The 15,309-nt window shown below is 46.0% G+C and overlaps 2 protein-coding genes across 7 annotated transcripts in view; one reads left to right on the top strand and one right to left on the bottom strand.

Moving 5' to 3' along the window:
* Positions 1–3,282: 3,282 nt before the first annotated feature.
* LOC129816741 (nuclear receptor subfamily 0 group B member 1-like) lies at positions 3,283–5,087 on the top strand. Its single transcript, XM_055871565.1, has 2 exons — positions 3,283–4,139; positions 4,668–5,087. The coding sequence occupies exons 1-2, from the start codon at positions 3,470–3,472 to the stop codon at positions 4,907–4,909; spliced, it is 912 nt and encodes a 303-aa protein (XP_055727540.1). The 5' UTR covers positions 3,283–3,469; the 3' UTR covers positions 4,910–5,087.
* A 3,978-nt stretch (positions 5,088–9,065) lies between these two features.
* LOC129816739 (interleukin-1 receptor accessory protein-like 1-B) overlaps positions 9,066–15,309 on the bottom strand; it is a 347,946-nt gene continuing 341,702 nt past the window's right edge. For 4 of the 6 annotated variants that reach the window (XM_055871558.1, XM_055871561.1, XM_055871560.1 and 1 more), the window contains exons 10-12: positions 13,913–14,083; positions 11,971–12,015; positions 9,066–11,334 (exon numbers count right to left, since the gene is read on the bottom strand). In XM_055871558.1, the coding sequence (XP_055727533.1) occupies positions 10,610–11,334; positions 11,971–12,015; positions 13,913–14,083 (941 nt within the window). In that variant the 3' untranslated portion in view covers positions 9,066–10,609. The remainder of the gene's footprint in view (positions 11,335–11,970; positions 12,016–13,912; positions 14,084–15,309) is intronic. The other 2 variants (XM_055871562.1, XM_055871563.1) reach the window with 1 other exon arrangement.

Here is a 15,309-nt window from a genome sequence, read left to right as displayed (position 1 = left end):
TCTCTTTTGTTCGCTCCCTCTCTTCAGTAGTCAGTAGTCTTGCCCTGTGATATACAATCTGAGAGAAAAACATTAATTCTCCCTGAATCTTGCCTCTCCCTCCTCCTTTACCTTGCCCCCCGTGCCCCTTCCTCCAGGTTAGTCCCCCCCCCCCCCCCCCCCCCCCCCCACACACACACACACACTTCCACGGTGACAGATGTGCGGGGAGTGTTGAATTATGATGAGTCATGACATCATAATTCATGCGTTCCTGTTTTCACGGTTAAATCAATAACAGTGTGTCCGACTCAAGGTTGGCGGCCAGCCTTCACAGCACTGCTCTCCATCCTCTTTTCTCATAGAAAATCAGATAAATTCTCCCTAAAATAATTAAGCCTTCAGCTCCGTCTCTGGCTTACTTTTTTACCGGCTAGCGGCTGATTAACGGTGCAGTGAGGGAGACAAGGTAAAACAGAATATAGCACAGGACTGATTCTTTGTCTCTCTCTCACAAACACATGGGGACACATATGCACACACATGTTTGTTTTCCTACTCTGGTGGGGACCAAACAATTGCTTCCCATTCAAAATCCTACTTTCCCTAACCCTTAACTTAACCCTTAACCTAACCCCAAACTCTAAGCCTAAAATAGCATTTTTCCTTGTGGGGACCGGCGAAATGCACCATTTGTCAGAATTTTCTTTGTTTTACTATCCTCGTGAGGACTCCCCAGGATAGTAAAACCAAAAACGCACACATGGATCATTTTGTAGCTTTTGGGATACCGTTGTATCTAAAAAGAACTGGATAGGCTGATCTGCCCACTCCTCTCCCTCACTTTTTGTGCTTTCCCTTTCCTGCATAGGCTATTTTATCATAACTGCTTAAAGGTGCAGACAAACTGCATTACATGAGGTTTGACATAAACCAACATGATGTTTTATGCTTAATAATGGAATTACCTTATATTCATCTTGCGAGAGAGCGAGAAAGATCACCGCTAACGTTGCAAATAAGGGAAAGGGTCAGTTGTACAACTGAAAAGTGTCTTTGCATTTAACCCAACCCCTCTGAATCAGAGAGGTGCTGCCATAATCAACATCCACAGCACCCGGGGAACAGTGGGTTAACTGACTTGCTCAGTGGCAGAAGAACAGATTCTTACCTTGTCAGCTCGGGGATTTGATCCAGCAACCTTTTGGTTATTGACTCAACGCTCGAACCACTAGGCTACCTGCCACCCACAAATAAGTGCCTGTCATGTTCCCCTGAATCCTACAAACTTTTACAGTTGGTGGCACCAGCCCATGGGGCGGCAGGTAGCCTAGTGGTTAGAGCGTTGGACTAGTAACCGAAACATCGAATCCCCGAGCTGACAAGGTCGTTCTGCCCCTGAACAAGGCAGTTAACCTACTGTTCCTAGGCTGTTATTGAAAATAAGAATTTGTTCTTAACTGACTTGCCTAGTGAAATAAAGGTACAATTTAAAAATACAATTTGGTCAGTAATCATCTTATAACGTATATCATAGTGTGTCCAAACTTTTGACTGGTACTGTACATCTTTATGCACACTAACTATTATCATAGGCTAATTAATTTGGGGTTCAACACCTGAGGAAGTGGAAACAGTAAATGTAATGTCCTAAAAATACGTTTGCAGTTGCAGGCTACTACTCATGAGACCTATAGGTCTACTCGGAATGGCCGGTGTGCATGTCGCGAGCTGCTCCGGATTTAAGCCATATCATATCTTGGTTGTAGAGTAGTTGCTATTAAGCTAAATATTGAGTTGAGAATTTTTTTTTCTTAAATACCTACAGACAGCTGAGACCCTACTTACTCTCTTCGACAGGGACAATTGGATCCTTCCAAAGCTGTGTTTTTCCTGCAATTTAATTTTGAAATGTTATACGATCAGAACAGATTTTTTCTCTGGAGCACAAGAGGGAGAGGAGTGGCTCGCTCACCACACCTAAACAAGCACAGAGGCAAGGCAGCAACATTAATTACAGGAATCATGGGGATAATATCCTTTACTCTATGACCAAATCATGGTTTTAGCCACCTCAAAAATAGGACGTTTTGAGTGAGGTGACAATGTAGAATGTGCTCTTTCTGCGTTAATAGGCACCCTTTTTCTTTTTTTACAATCCATGATCTTGGCTGTCTTTAATTTTTTATTTAACTAGGCAAGTCAGTTAAGAACAAATTCTTATTTTACAATGACGGCCTACCCCTGCCGAACCCTCCCCTAACGACGCTGAGCCAATTGTACGCTGCCCTATGGGACTCCCGATCACGCCCCGTTGTGATATAGCCCGGAATCAAACCAGGGTCTGTAGTGACGCCTGTAGTACTGAAATGCAGTGCCTTAGACCGCTGCCCCACTCGGGAGCCCTAACTGATGACAGAGTTGGAGCAGGTCTCTTTACTGATGCAGCGTTTGACTTTGATGTGAGTTTTCGGGGACTAAGCACAGCCTTTCAGAAAACTGGGCCTACCTGCCCTCCAGGACACCTACAGCATCGAATATCACAAGAATGCCAAAAAGATCATCAAGGACAACAACCACCCGAGCCACTGCCTGTTCACCCCGCTACCATCCAGAAGGCGAGGTCAGTACAGGTGCATCAAAGCTTGGACCGAGAGACTGAAAAACAGCTTCTATCTCAAGGCCATCAGACTGTTAAACAGCCATCACTAACATAGAGAGGCTGCTGCCAACATACAGACTCAAATCTCTTGCCACTTTAATAAATGGATTAATGAAGGTATCACTAGTCACTTTAAATAACACCCCTTTAATAATGTCTACATATCCTACATTACTCATCTCATATGTATATACTGTACTCTATACCATCTACTGCATCTTGCCTATGCCGCACGGCCATCGCTCATCCATATATTTATATGTACATATTCTTATTCATCCCTTCACATTTGTGTGTATAAGGTAGTTGTTGTGAATTTGTTAGATTACTTGTTAGATATTACTGCATTGTTGGAACTAGAAGCACAAGCATTTCGCTACACTCCCATTAACATCTGTTAACCATGTGTATGTGACCAATAACATTTGATTTGTGTATCAGAGAAATTGTGCAATTGTTTTTTTTATGTATCTTAACAGGCCCATGGGTCCCTTTGCATAAATGTTTTATTCAAAATTATTTTTGTGTGTGTCCATTTCGACCAGCCCACGAAACTAAACAAATGTTCAGCCCAACTGGCATTTGCCAGTATTGCTAGATGGCCAATCCGCCCCTGGTGGGAGGCGTCTCAGAGGAGGAATATGTACAAGTTTAAACAAGTTCTCAAAGCAGGAGGTCAGACGGGAGCTAATATAAATGTGCTGCCGTTTGCGCGGGATAACAGGGGCCAAGAAAACATATCCCTCTCTATCTAGCTCTGACCTCCAACTCTTCAAAGCGCCTGACAGACACACCGAGCAGCACCCGATGTAGCGCGCGCCACGTGCCATGGCCACTCGCGAGGGCTGCCACTGTCCGGGCGCCGGGGGTCAAAACAATAATAACAGCATCCTGTACCATATACTGAAGAACGACAGACTCACGACCACCGAGGAACAACAAACAACACCAAAACCACAACAACACCAACAGCATCGCTGGCACAGGGTCTCCTCCTGTTCCTCCTCTTCTTCCTCTTCGTCGCGGCTTGAGCTAAGGCAACAACAGGCATGCTCGTGCGGCTCCTCACGGCGAAGGGGGTCTCTCCGGTCCCCGCAGGTTACCTGCAAAGCCGCATCGGCGGTCCTCGTGAAGACTCTGCGGTTCGTGAAGAACGTGCCGTGTTTCCGCGAGCTGCCGGAGGATGACCAGCTGCTGCTCGTTCGGAACTGCTGGGCGCCGCTGCTGGTGCTGGGCTTCGCGCAGGACCGGGTAGACTTCGAGACCACTGAGACTGCAGAGCCCAGCATGTTGCAACGGATCCTGACCGGTGGCTCTGGCAGCCAGAGCGGCTTAACGGACAGACAGGGTGAACCACTGCTGGAGCAGAGCACGGAAACTCCTGGGGTCTCTCTCGCGGATATCCAGGGCATCAAAGCGTTCCTGAAGAAGTGTTGGGGTTTGGACATCAGTACCAAGGAATATGCCTACATCAAAGGAGCGGTGCTCTTCAACTCAGGTGGGCAGGATGCTTCAAAACGCGCCTATTTTTCTCACAAATGATTCATTGTCTTATTGTGTCCGTACTGGAGCGCGTAATTATCCTATCTCCAATTTCATACATTTAATAATTTAGCACTGTCTCTCGTTTAAAAAAAATTGCAAATCAGTTTCACAAGAAACAAACAGCCCTGATTATTCAGGAAGTCCCTGAATAATTTCGTGCTTAATGGCCAATTGCTACATAGGAAACTAAATTTACAAAAATCTGGTATACCAATACACATAATCACCATTATTAGGCAACTAATTCCCTGCATCTACTGCAAAGGAAGTATGTAGGCCTCGAGCTATTTGAATGGTTGCTTTAGGAGAGATATATCCTTCCACATCTGGAGACTTCAGAAACCTTGCCAAAGGGCCTTGTGAGATATTTGGTAAGTAAGCTGTTGACAAACAACCTGTTTACCATAGTGTCCCGGGCTCCTTCAACAACCCAAAGTTTCTATAAACAGTGATGATGTTTTTCTGACCTCCCCCTCCCCAGATCTCCCAGGTTTGCGCTACCTCCACTACATCCAGTCACTGCGGCGCGAGGCTCACCAGGCGCTCAACGAGCACGTGAAGCTGATCCACCGGGACGACACCACACGCTTCGCCAAGCTGCTCATCGCCCTGTCCATGCTGAGGGCCATCAGCCCCCCTGTGGTTGCACAGCTCTTCTTCAAGCCCGTCATTGGAGCTGTCAACATGGAGGATGTCCTACTGGAGATGTTCTATGGGAAGTAGATGCTTTCCATGGTCTCGTCCAGAAACAACCCTTAGATATGGCCCCTATAAGTTATAGGCACTTCTAGCCCCTACTCCCTAGAAACTTAACCTTGCCCCTAGCCCAGGGTTTCCCAAACTCTGTCCTCGGGACCTCAAGGGTGCTCGTCTTGGTTTTTGCCCTAACACTACACAGCTGATTCAATAATAATTTGAATCAGCTGTGTAGTGTTAGGGCAAAAACCAAAACGTGCCCCCTTGAGGTCCCGAGGACTGAGTTTGGGAAACGCTGCCCTAGCCCTTACCCCCACTTCCCCTAGCCCCTTACCCCTACCTCCTAGCCCCTACCCTCTACATACTTCATGTATATCTGACATTATTGTATAGAAATAAGCAATACGGCAGCTCCACTCTGCCCTCTGGTAGGCTATAAAGGAACAGTTTTGCTATGTTACATCGATCCAATGTTCAGATCAACACCTGTGGGGTTGGTTCTGGACTGGACCTTAATATCTGAAGGACAGACAAACAGAATGTAAATCTAACTAACTGTTAACCGACCGTTAGATCTCAATGGACCGTTGAACAGAAGGATAGACAAAGGATGAGATTTGTTTGTTTTGTTAAAGATGTTTTGAACACTGGTGGGTGAAGAACAGTCGGGGCAAAGGGGTGTGTGTTTTGGGATGGGGAGGGGTGAAGGAGAGGATACAGACCAAGAAGAGATGCTGATCGGACTCTAACTTATTTCTTTTTACATAAAACTATTTTTGTATAATAAAAGTATTCTCTGAACTGCTTTGCCATGCTTGTGTCAGGTGAGTGGTGCTCTGACTGTCACTTTGGAGATCAGAAAGGCCCCTGGACACTGATCTAAGGTCAGCTTTGTGTTTTACCCCCTAATTGTTAAGGTTTGGGATAAACTGATCCTAGATCTGTGCCTTAGGGCAAGTTCTACCCAGAGAGATCATATAACCCAACGTTCCTTTATCGGTAACTATGGTTCTGAATAAACGTTGATATCTGTTCCTAGTTCACAGTTCGCTGATCCAACATAAGATCTTTGACATTGGTCTGAATTAAAGATCACTTGTGGGAGCAGCAAACTGAACAGACATTCACTCTTTTCTACAGTTGATCTTTTCTGTCCAGGTAGGAACATTCTCTTTTCATCTGTGTGTGATCTGAGTCCTAGTCAGCTAGTTTGTACTCTGCGGTGAAGAATGGTCTTTTTTCAAAGTCATCTACCATTGACTATTGTCCTGCATACAAAGATGGATTCACATCTCACCACACATATTGATGCTCATACTCTGATTTCCAAACTCAATTGATTTTTCCTGTGTCTCTGTCTGAGACAATAGGTGATTGTTGCTGTGCAATTGAGATACAGTAATTTCATTTATCATGCTAGCACTCAGCTCTGAGGGTTATTGTATCCATTGTAGGATTATCACAAGTGGTAAGAGACAGCAATGGACTGTTAGGACCACAAGAGGGCACTGTTTAACCACATTTCACTGACCGTGTCGCTCTCACACTCACACACACTTTAGGGCAGGCACAGGTGCGCAGAATATAACTTGAGGAAATTACCTGCAGAGTTAGATTGTCTCTGGGAGCGTTCCAATTCTCTCTAAATCCCATCATTACTGGCCAGATATGCAACAAACGGTAATGCTACTGGCCAAGATATGCAGGAGGATCAGGGGGTGGGGAGAGCTACACGTCTCAGAAACACAAAACATAGTCACACAGTGGTCTAAGGAACCCATCACAGATACAATCTGGTCAACGTACATGGGGAAATGACAGAGTTGTAGAACGTTTCTGCTAGAGTAAGAGAAGATCTCTGCTTCCGGCTCTGTTTCCTCTAGGAACCATGAATCTTCCTGCTGCTGTTGCTCTACTGTAGGACTGTGTGTGTGTAACAGTTGAGGAGCAGGGAAGCAATGAAGCTTGGAGACACAAGACGGTCAGGTGCTCTGAGCAGTCAGAACAGCAACTCACCCGTGTGCAAACACGCATCGCAACCAAGGGCTGAGGGTGTGTGTGTTTGTGTGCGACTGTGTGTGGGGAGGTAGGCGGAGTAGCGTTACAACAAGAAGACCACAACAGATGCCATGGAGCTGGCGGCGGGAGGAGTGTGAGCTGTTACCATGACGATGAGGGACTCGGGAACCTGTGGGTGGACCCCCAGCCCCCACCCCTGCCCCCCATCAGGCTCTATCCCTTTAAACTGGTGTAGACCTGAAATGAAGGTGTAAGCAAGATGATGGTAGCTCCACTTTGCCCTCTGATAGGCCAGACAACCCCCCCCCCCTTCCCATTCCTCTCAACACACACTAAATATGTTGATGTACATATTTATGTCTCTATCTCTCCTCCATCCTCTCCATAGGGGCCTATTTTCTTTCAAATTAAGCCCCTAATTGCTTAGGATAATAAAGAGCCTATTAATCCTGTGTCTAGTAATAAAAAGCCAGCTGTCAGGCAGGAGGCTGCCAGACGAGAGACACACACACACACACACACACACACACACACACACACACACACACACACACACACACACACACACACACACACACACACACACACACACACACACACACACACACACACACACACACACACACACACACACACACAAGCTAAATCACTGATGCCTGCCACCATGGTGTGTGAGAGAGAGAGATAGAGACAGAGAGAGAGATGTGTGTGTATTCAAGCCAGCCTGCCACACTTACTGGCCATATTACTTATTCGTGCCACCACTGTGCGTGTGTACGTATCGTTGTCTCGTTGTCTCCTTGCTAATTCACTATGCACCAGCAGGTGGCAGTGTTTGACTGGGTTTAACGTCCACACCTGTAGAAATCCACTTTTTTGAGCTGAAATACGATGGCCAAAGCTTACCCATGATGTTGCACAACGATTTAAGACAATAAGTCATCGTTTAAGTCAAAGTATGATATATTTGGGCTTGAAGTGACAAATCTGAACTGCCCACTTTGGGCAATTCTGTGTGAATGTGGTGTCTTTTCCTATGATATGACAAATTATTTTCAGCCTACGTTTCGTTTCAGGGCTCGGTTTTATTTGAATGTTACCACTCATCAGTATGGCATAGTTTATTAATCAGAAACAGCTGCAAAGATATTCATCTTCGTGAATGTGTTGAGCCAAACTGCCTTGTGTCCTCTTGGCCCCTGAGTCATAGAGCAGATAAAACAGTTTTTCACTTCCTCTTGATTTCTTTACCAGAAAATCATCATAAACCATTTACATTTATTTTTGAGCTAGTCGGTATTAAAAAAAAGATATGACCGTTTTATAAATGCTATAATTGCGTGATATGATAGCATTTGGCAAACCCCCATTGCCCCAAGATGAGTGGTTTTGTCACTAAGGTTTTGCTTCACTTCAGGCTCGACTGCTTTGATTGGTGTAACGTTAGCTAGAAACCACAAGTGTCTATCCGGATAATGAAAAAATGGGAAAGAAAGTTCAAGGAACTTCTAGTTAGTTACAGGTTATTTGCGCCGTGCATGATCATGAGCTAAATCATTGTAGCCTATCATTTCACTTCCCCTGTGAGAACTATGAGCACGGGCTGACTTGGCTTTTCATCTTATTCTTCCTTTCTAACTATTTATATGGTGAATTTGCGGCTTCAATTTATGGAAGATGCCTTAACATTGGAAGTCAAAGAGAGGCCAGTGGTTTCCATCTGTGGCAAAGTTTTCCTTAAATCAATGATTATGACAAATCCATCTCCAGAAGCAGCCATAGAGCCAGCTGCCTAATCTTATAAAACAAACAAAAACAAATGCAACAACAGATACCATTAGCTAGCTAGATAAGGTTAGCATGCTAGCTAGCTACACTGACAGCTGTCAGGGCCTGTTGATGTTCATCAACTCCACATGGACATTCCCATACCCAATTCGTGAATATGTATCAGTAGCCTTCGTCATTCTTCGGAGGTGCAACCTAAACGTTCATTTCATCTCTAGGACAGGAAACAACGTCGAAATAGTGGCGGCAACTTCCTCTGTGGGGGGATCCTTTAATCAACATGTGTTCATAAAGCCTACCTACAGCACTACTTACACTTCTGACTTTTGGACCATGGAAGACCGTGTGAAATAGACAGAACATAAAGGAAACAAGAGGAGATCAATGTTTTTAATGTGCAGTGAGAAAGTAAGGGCAACTGATAAGTATGATTGTGTTTCTATAAAGATAGACATTTCTTTTCAAGTGAAAATCGTGTTTATATATATATATATTTATATAAATATCTATATCATATATAGAATACATATCTATTTGCTATGCATACTCAGAAATTACACCTTCAAATATAATAAAAAACGTATTCCAAAGCACAAACTTACGCTTCTTCTTTCTTTAAACATGAATTGAAAACAAAGGATTCTCAGGATGGAAAGAATACTTCAACAACTCAACCAAAACATTGAAAATGCATTTACTTTTTGAATCTAAGAATATTTTCATGAGGGACTCAAAATCCATCTAATTGTCTTAACAAACCATGACCCATATAGTAAAGTAGTGTACAAAACCTGCATTACACACACGTCATACCTCCCCCTAAATGTCAGATGAAACGTAAATAAGTATGACTTCTCAAGCAAACTCTTTTTGTTATAAAAATATACTTATTTTTAAAATAATCTACAGATTTATTTTTAAGGTGAGGCATTACACTATCACGCTAAAACAGCAAGGCTGTTTGTTTTTAGAAAATATGAAACTCTGACTGACTGACAGACTGACTGGAGAAGACTAGCACAACTCTCTAACTTCTCCCCTTCCTCTGGCCCACAGGAAGTTACATCAACATCACCGGTAGCTCCTCCTTCTTTTTGCATATTCTATGATTTTTTAAAGAGTGTTTTTAAAACTAGATATACACCTTATACAGGTCAACAAAAATAAGATGTTGCTCCTTGAAGTAAAACGTTGCAATGTCCAAGCAATTCCCCAAAAGAGTAAAAAAAATAATATATATCTTAAACTACACAAAGTCAAGATAGAAAACACAACAGCGCAGATACATGACATACTGGCTTTCTTCATAAGCATATAAAAAAAAAAAAAAAAAACATTTGAACAAAGACAAAACAGAAAAAATAGAAATATATAAATCTGTGTGACAAGTTAAAGCAAAGTCTTAAAGTAGAGAAGGCAACACACATGATTGAATAAAAAACAACATATGAACAAAAAACAGGAAGACACTGATGCTACAAATAAATTGGAAATATATGTACAAGACCCTGTTTTCCTTTAGTGTGTGTGAGTGTATGTGTGTGTGTGTGTTTGTGTGTGTGCAAGTGCACAAGTGCCAAAGTGTGGGTTCTTTTATTTTGTATTCACGAGTTCAAACTCTGTTGTCTCTTGATCAAACAGTTTGTTGTTGTCTGTCTGAATCTTTAATCCTCGGGTGAAGAACTTCTCCTCTGTGTACATGAGGGCCACGTTAAATCCAAACCTGTACTGACCCTGTCTTGCCTGTTGACAGGGGTCCATTCCAACCCAAACTCGTCACAATCTCTCAGCTATAGCTACAGTAGCCAATCAGAACTGGCTCATAGAAGCGTGACTACGCCACCAAACCGATCCAAAGTGATCCAACCCAAACCAGACCAGACCAAACCGCTAGTGTCACATGGTTTTATCCTGTCCCGGTCACCAGATTACGCTGGAGATGCTGGTCTCCCTGGGCAACAGCGGCAGCATGGCGTGGTTAGTGTGCTCCTCCTCCAGACTGTGCTCGCGGCTCTTCCCCGCCGGCGGCCTCTGTCCGTTCAGCAGCGTCAGCGGGATGTTGCAGTAGGTGTGTTGGTTGCCTAGTGATGACAGCGGCGGCAGCGTGCCCCCCGGCGGCAGGTCGTACTCGTAGCTGCGGTAGTAGTGTTTCTGCCGCATGGTGGTGTGGTACGAGTTGTGGAAGGACGAGCGGAGGTCCGGGTGTGCCGTGGCCATGGCGGTGGAGGTGGCGGCTGCCATGGAGATGGCGGAGACGGTCTGGAGCTCGCCGAAGGGGCCCTGCTCGCTGACATCCAGCGCCGGCTCGTGGCTCAGCATGGGTTCGGTGCGGCGGAAGGGCATCTCATACTGCAGCTGCTTCCAGAACTTGGAGCTGAGCTTGTTGCTCTTGGGGCCACGCCACTTGATGACAGTGAGGGTCTTGATGGTGTGTTTGAGGGCCTCCACCTCTTGGTAGTTCATGATGCCACGCAGCTCGGCACACTCGATCAGAATCACCTTGATCTCCCCGGTGACCAGCATGTTGCGGAGGCGTGTCTCCAGCTCGAAGATGCTCCACCCCCGCCGCACCACGTAGTTGGGCGTCATGACGATGATGAGGCGCTTGGATTGGTCCACACAGCGCGCCACGTCTTCGATGTAGGCTGGAGAGAGCGTGGGAGAGTGACAGAGAGAGAGTGGGATAAAGAAAGAGGAAGAAACGAATGCACTCAAAACACAATCAATCTTCTTGAAAGGGAAAACTCCAAATAGCTTAGATTCTATACAGTAACATATTTACTATTACATGTTTTGTATTCAGGACATATTTGTTGTAACATGGTGGACAAGACACATATAACAGACCACTCATAATACACAGAGACAATGGATGGACAACTACAAGACATACAACACAGGACAGAGACAGCAGTCAGACAACAGTTTAGTGGTTAAACACAGCCACAGTAACTACAGCTGTCCTTACTCATATCAACTGTACCTATATTACTTTCTCATCTCTATGAGTTTTTTTTTATCTGTGTGTGTATGTGTGCAGTGGCATGTGTGTTTGTGTATGTGTGTGTGTTTGTGTATGTGTTTGTGTTTGTGTATGTGTGTGTGTATGTGTGTGTGTGCCTTGTGTTTGTGTGCTAGAGTGTGTATGTGTGTTCTGACTTCAAAGCTATGCTCTTGCTGTGTAAACTCTTAAAAACTGGATCCCCTAAGCTGCTCTTCTTGTCCAGGGAGGAAGTGCATCACAGTTGCTGACACAAGAGGAAGAGACTGAGGAAGTGTACCTCTAAGAAGTCTTGTGTCATCCTGGTAAAGCTCATTGGCCAGACCTAAACATAAACATGTCAACATTGAGACTCAGATCACAGGAGAACACACAGAGCACACAAACAGTAAAGAGGACTTGTACATCAGAGGCATCCACTATTATTTTTATTTTTCTCTAACACGCACGCACGCACGCACGCACGCACGCACGCACGCACGCACGCACGCACACACACACACACACACACACACACACACACACACACACACACACACACACACACACACACACACACACACACACACACACACACACACACACACACACACACTGAGGCTGGAACAATGTTTTAACAACTTCTTGTAGAACTCTGACGATGGACTAGATTCTCAATTCATCCAGTACTGAGAGTGTTACATTTAACACTGGGCCAGTGTCTATACGGGTCTACACTTTTCAGTGTTAAATTCACACATGTAAAGCCTTATTTGCATATTTCCCAGAGTACCTTGCTGTTCGAGTGAATTGTAGAGTAGATGTCTTCACGGGTCCAACAGACCTGAAGTTCCAAGACACGCCTGGGACCCAAGCAGTCCGGGTCCTAAATTCTGATTTTTGTCTCTGATCTTGTTTGGGTATGATATAATTGACACGGGTCTCGGGTATGTGCAATTAAAATGTATTTACCGTCTGGGTCCGATTGTTAATTTAATGTGTGGGGTGATGAGAACTGCGTGAGCCTGTTATCTGTGTCAGCTAATTGCAACTCAATAAAACATATAGCTTACAGTATATGAAAACAATTCAAGTAACACAGAGGTGTTTTGGGGCAAAATACTGAAGGTTGTTCTATAGGTGGTAACTATGGATATATTATTTAGAGTGTATTTGTTGCACAAACTACACATATACATACACAAGACAAGTGACAATGACAAGCAGCTAGAGTGAAAGTACAATAATCACTAACATGTACAACAGGTGAATAGGAAACAAACCACACAGGACTGTTACTGACCACATAACCACATCACCACATAACCACATCACAACATAACCACATAACCACAATAACCATATAACCACAATAACTGTACAAGCCACACAATTAGTGGACCTATTATCAAGTAACCACACACATCACCCACTCAGCCTCCCCACCCCCACACACCCCCTCAGCCTCCCAACCCTGACACACCCCCTCAGCCTCCCCACCCCCACACACCCCCTCAGCCTCCCAAAACACCCCCCCCCCCCCCCCCAGCCTCCCCACCCTGACACAGCCCCTCAGCGTCCCCACCCCTACACACCCCCTCAGCCTCCCAAAACACCCCCCCCCCCCCCAGCCTCCCAACCCTGACACACCCCCTCAGCCTCCCCACCCCCACACACCCCTTCAGCCTCCCAAAACACCCCCCCCCCTCAGCCTCCCAACCCTGACACACCCCCTCAGCCTCCCCACCCCCACACACCCCCTCAGCCTCCCAAAACACACCCCCCCAGCCTCCCCACCCTGACACAGCCCCTCAGCGTCCCCACCCCTACACACCCCCACAGCCTCCCCACCCCCACACACCCCCTCAGCCTCCCAAAAACACCCCCCCAGCCTCCCCACCCTGACACAGCCCCTCAGCGTCCCCACCCCTACACACCCCCTCAGCCTCCCCACCCAGCCTCCCCACCCCCCCAGCTTCCCAACCCCCACACACCCCCTCAGCCTCCCAACCCCCCCCCCCCCCCAGCCTCCCCACCCTGACACACCCCCTCAGCCTCCCCAACCCCACACACCCCCTCAGCCCCACCCCCACCCAGCCTCCCCACCCCCACAGCCTCCCCACCCCCACACACCCCCCCAGCCTCCCCACCCACACAGCCTCCCCACCCCCACACACCCCCCCAGCCTCCCCACCGCCACACACCCCCTCAGCCTCCCCACAGCCATCATTTGCACCACTTACTTCCCGTGGGGATAAGGTCTCTGTCTGGGATGAAGAGTTTGTATCCGTAGTGTTTCTCCAGGACGTCAGGGAGGATCTCCAGGGCAAAGCGCTCCTCCTCCTTGGTCTCCTGACTCCACTGGTCAGGGTCTACTTTAGTGTAGGACAGGTACGCATCATAGTCCTTATTATCTGCCAGAAACACACACGGTACACAGAGAACGTGTGGTGAAGCATATGCATCCTCAGGGATGAATGCAGGCTTGAACAGACACAGCAAATTGACATAATCGTTATCATGTGAAAGTGAGAGAAAGAGAGAATTGTATTGCCAGGCACAATGAAAGATCTGAGAGCTGCACTAGAAAGCCAGACTGTTGGATCAACAAAACAGTAGAGGAAGCAGAGGTGTGAAAAACAGAAGACCAACTTCGATTAGCTAACGGCTATCAGGACATCCTCTCAGATGTTGTGTCATCTCACACACACACACACACACACACACACACACACACACACACACACACACACACACACACACACACACACACACACACACACACACACACACACACACACACACACACACACACACACACACACACACACACACACACACACACACACACACACACACACACCTCTCCCAGCAGGTAAACTCATTAGTGCACAGTGGTTTTCTGACCCTAATAGCTCTCCCATTATCCTACAGGAGGGGAAATCCGGTAATCCAGAAACTTCCTTGATCCGCAAACCTGGCAGAGCATTCCCGCTAGCTGCTCAAAGGCTTCCCTTATTACACACAGGTAGGAGGCAGAGCACAGAGCATGAGAAGGGGAAAGAGAGAAGTAGGATGAGGATAGAGGGATCTGATTCTGTAAGGAGCCCCTTGAATCCACTTCAATGACTAAAAAACAGAGAGAGAGAGAGTAGGAGAGGGAGAGAGAGAGAGAAAGGGAGCGAGAGAGACACAGAGAGAGAGAGTAGGAGAGAGAGAGAGAGAGCAATGAAGAGAGAACGATAGAGAGAGAGGAAGAGGGAGAGAAAGAGGGAGAGAAAGTCAGGTAGAGGTGGAAAAGTTGGGAGAAGAAGCAGGAAGTGAGAGACACACTGACCATCTATGCACTCATCATGACACACACACATGCTAGAATTCTATTTCTAGATTCAGTCTAAGTGACTCACATGTGCAGGGCTGAAACAGACAAGTAGTCCAAAATACCTAAAAACATTACTCACTCAAAAACATCTGAAAATAACAGATAATCATTTCCAAATATCTCCCACAACAAAACAGTTTTTTTTCACCGACCCTTCTCAAAATATGTGTTTGGATCATCCAGGGAGGGAATCTGGGTTTTTCAGAAGCTCTTTGAAGCAGGAGAGAGAGGCTTGAGGCTCGATAGAGGAGCCAGACA

Source organism: Salvelinus fontinalis, chromosome 19, assembly GCF_029448725.1.
Source record: "Salvelinus fontinalis isolate EN_2023a chromosome 19, ASM2944872v1, whole genome shotgun sequence".
Taxonomy (NCBI): domain Eukaryota; kingdom Metazoa; phylum Chordata; class Actinopteri; order Salmoniformes; family Salmonidae; genus Salvelinus; species Salvelinus fontinalis.
This window is presented reverse-complemented; position numbering and strand designations above follow the sequence as displayed.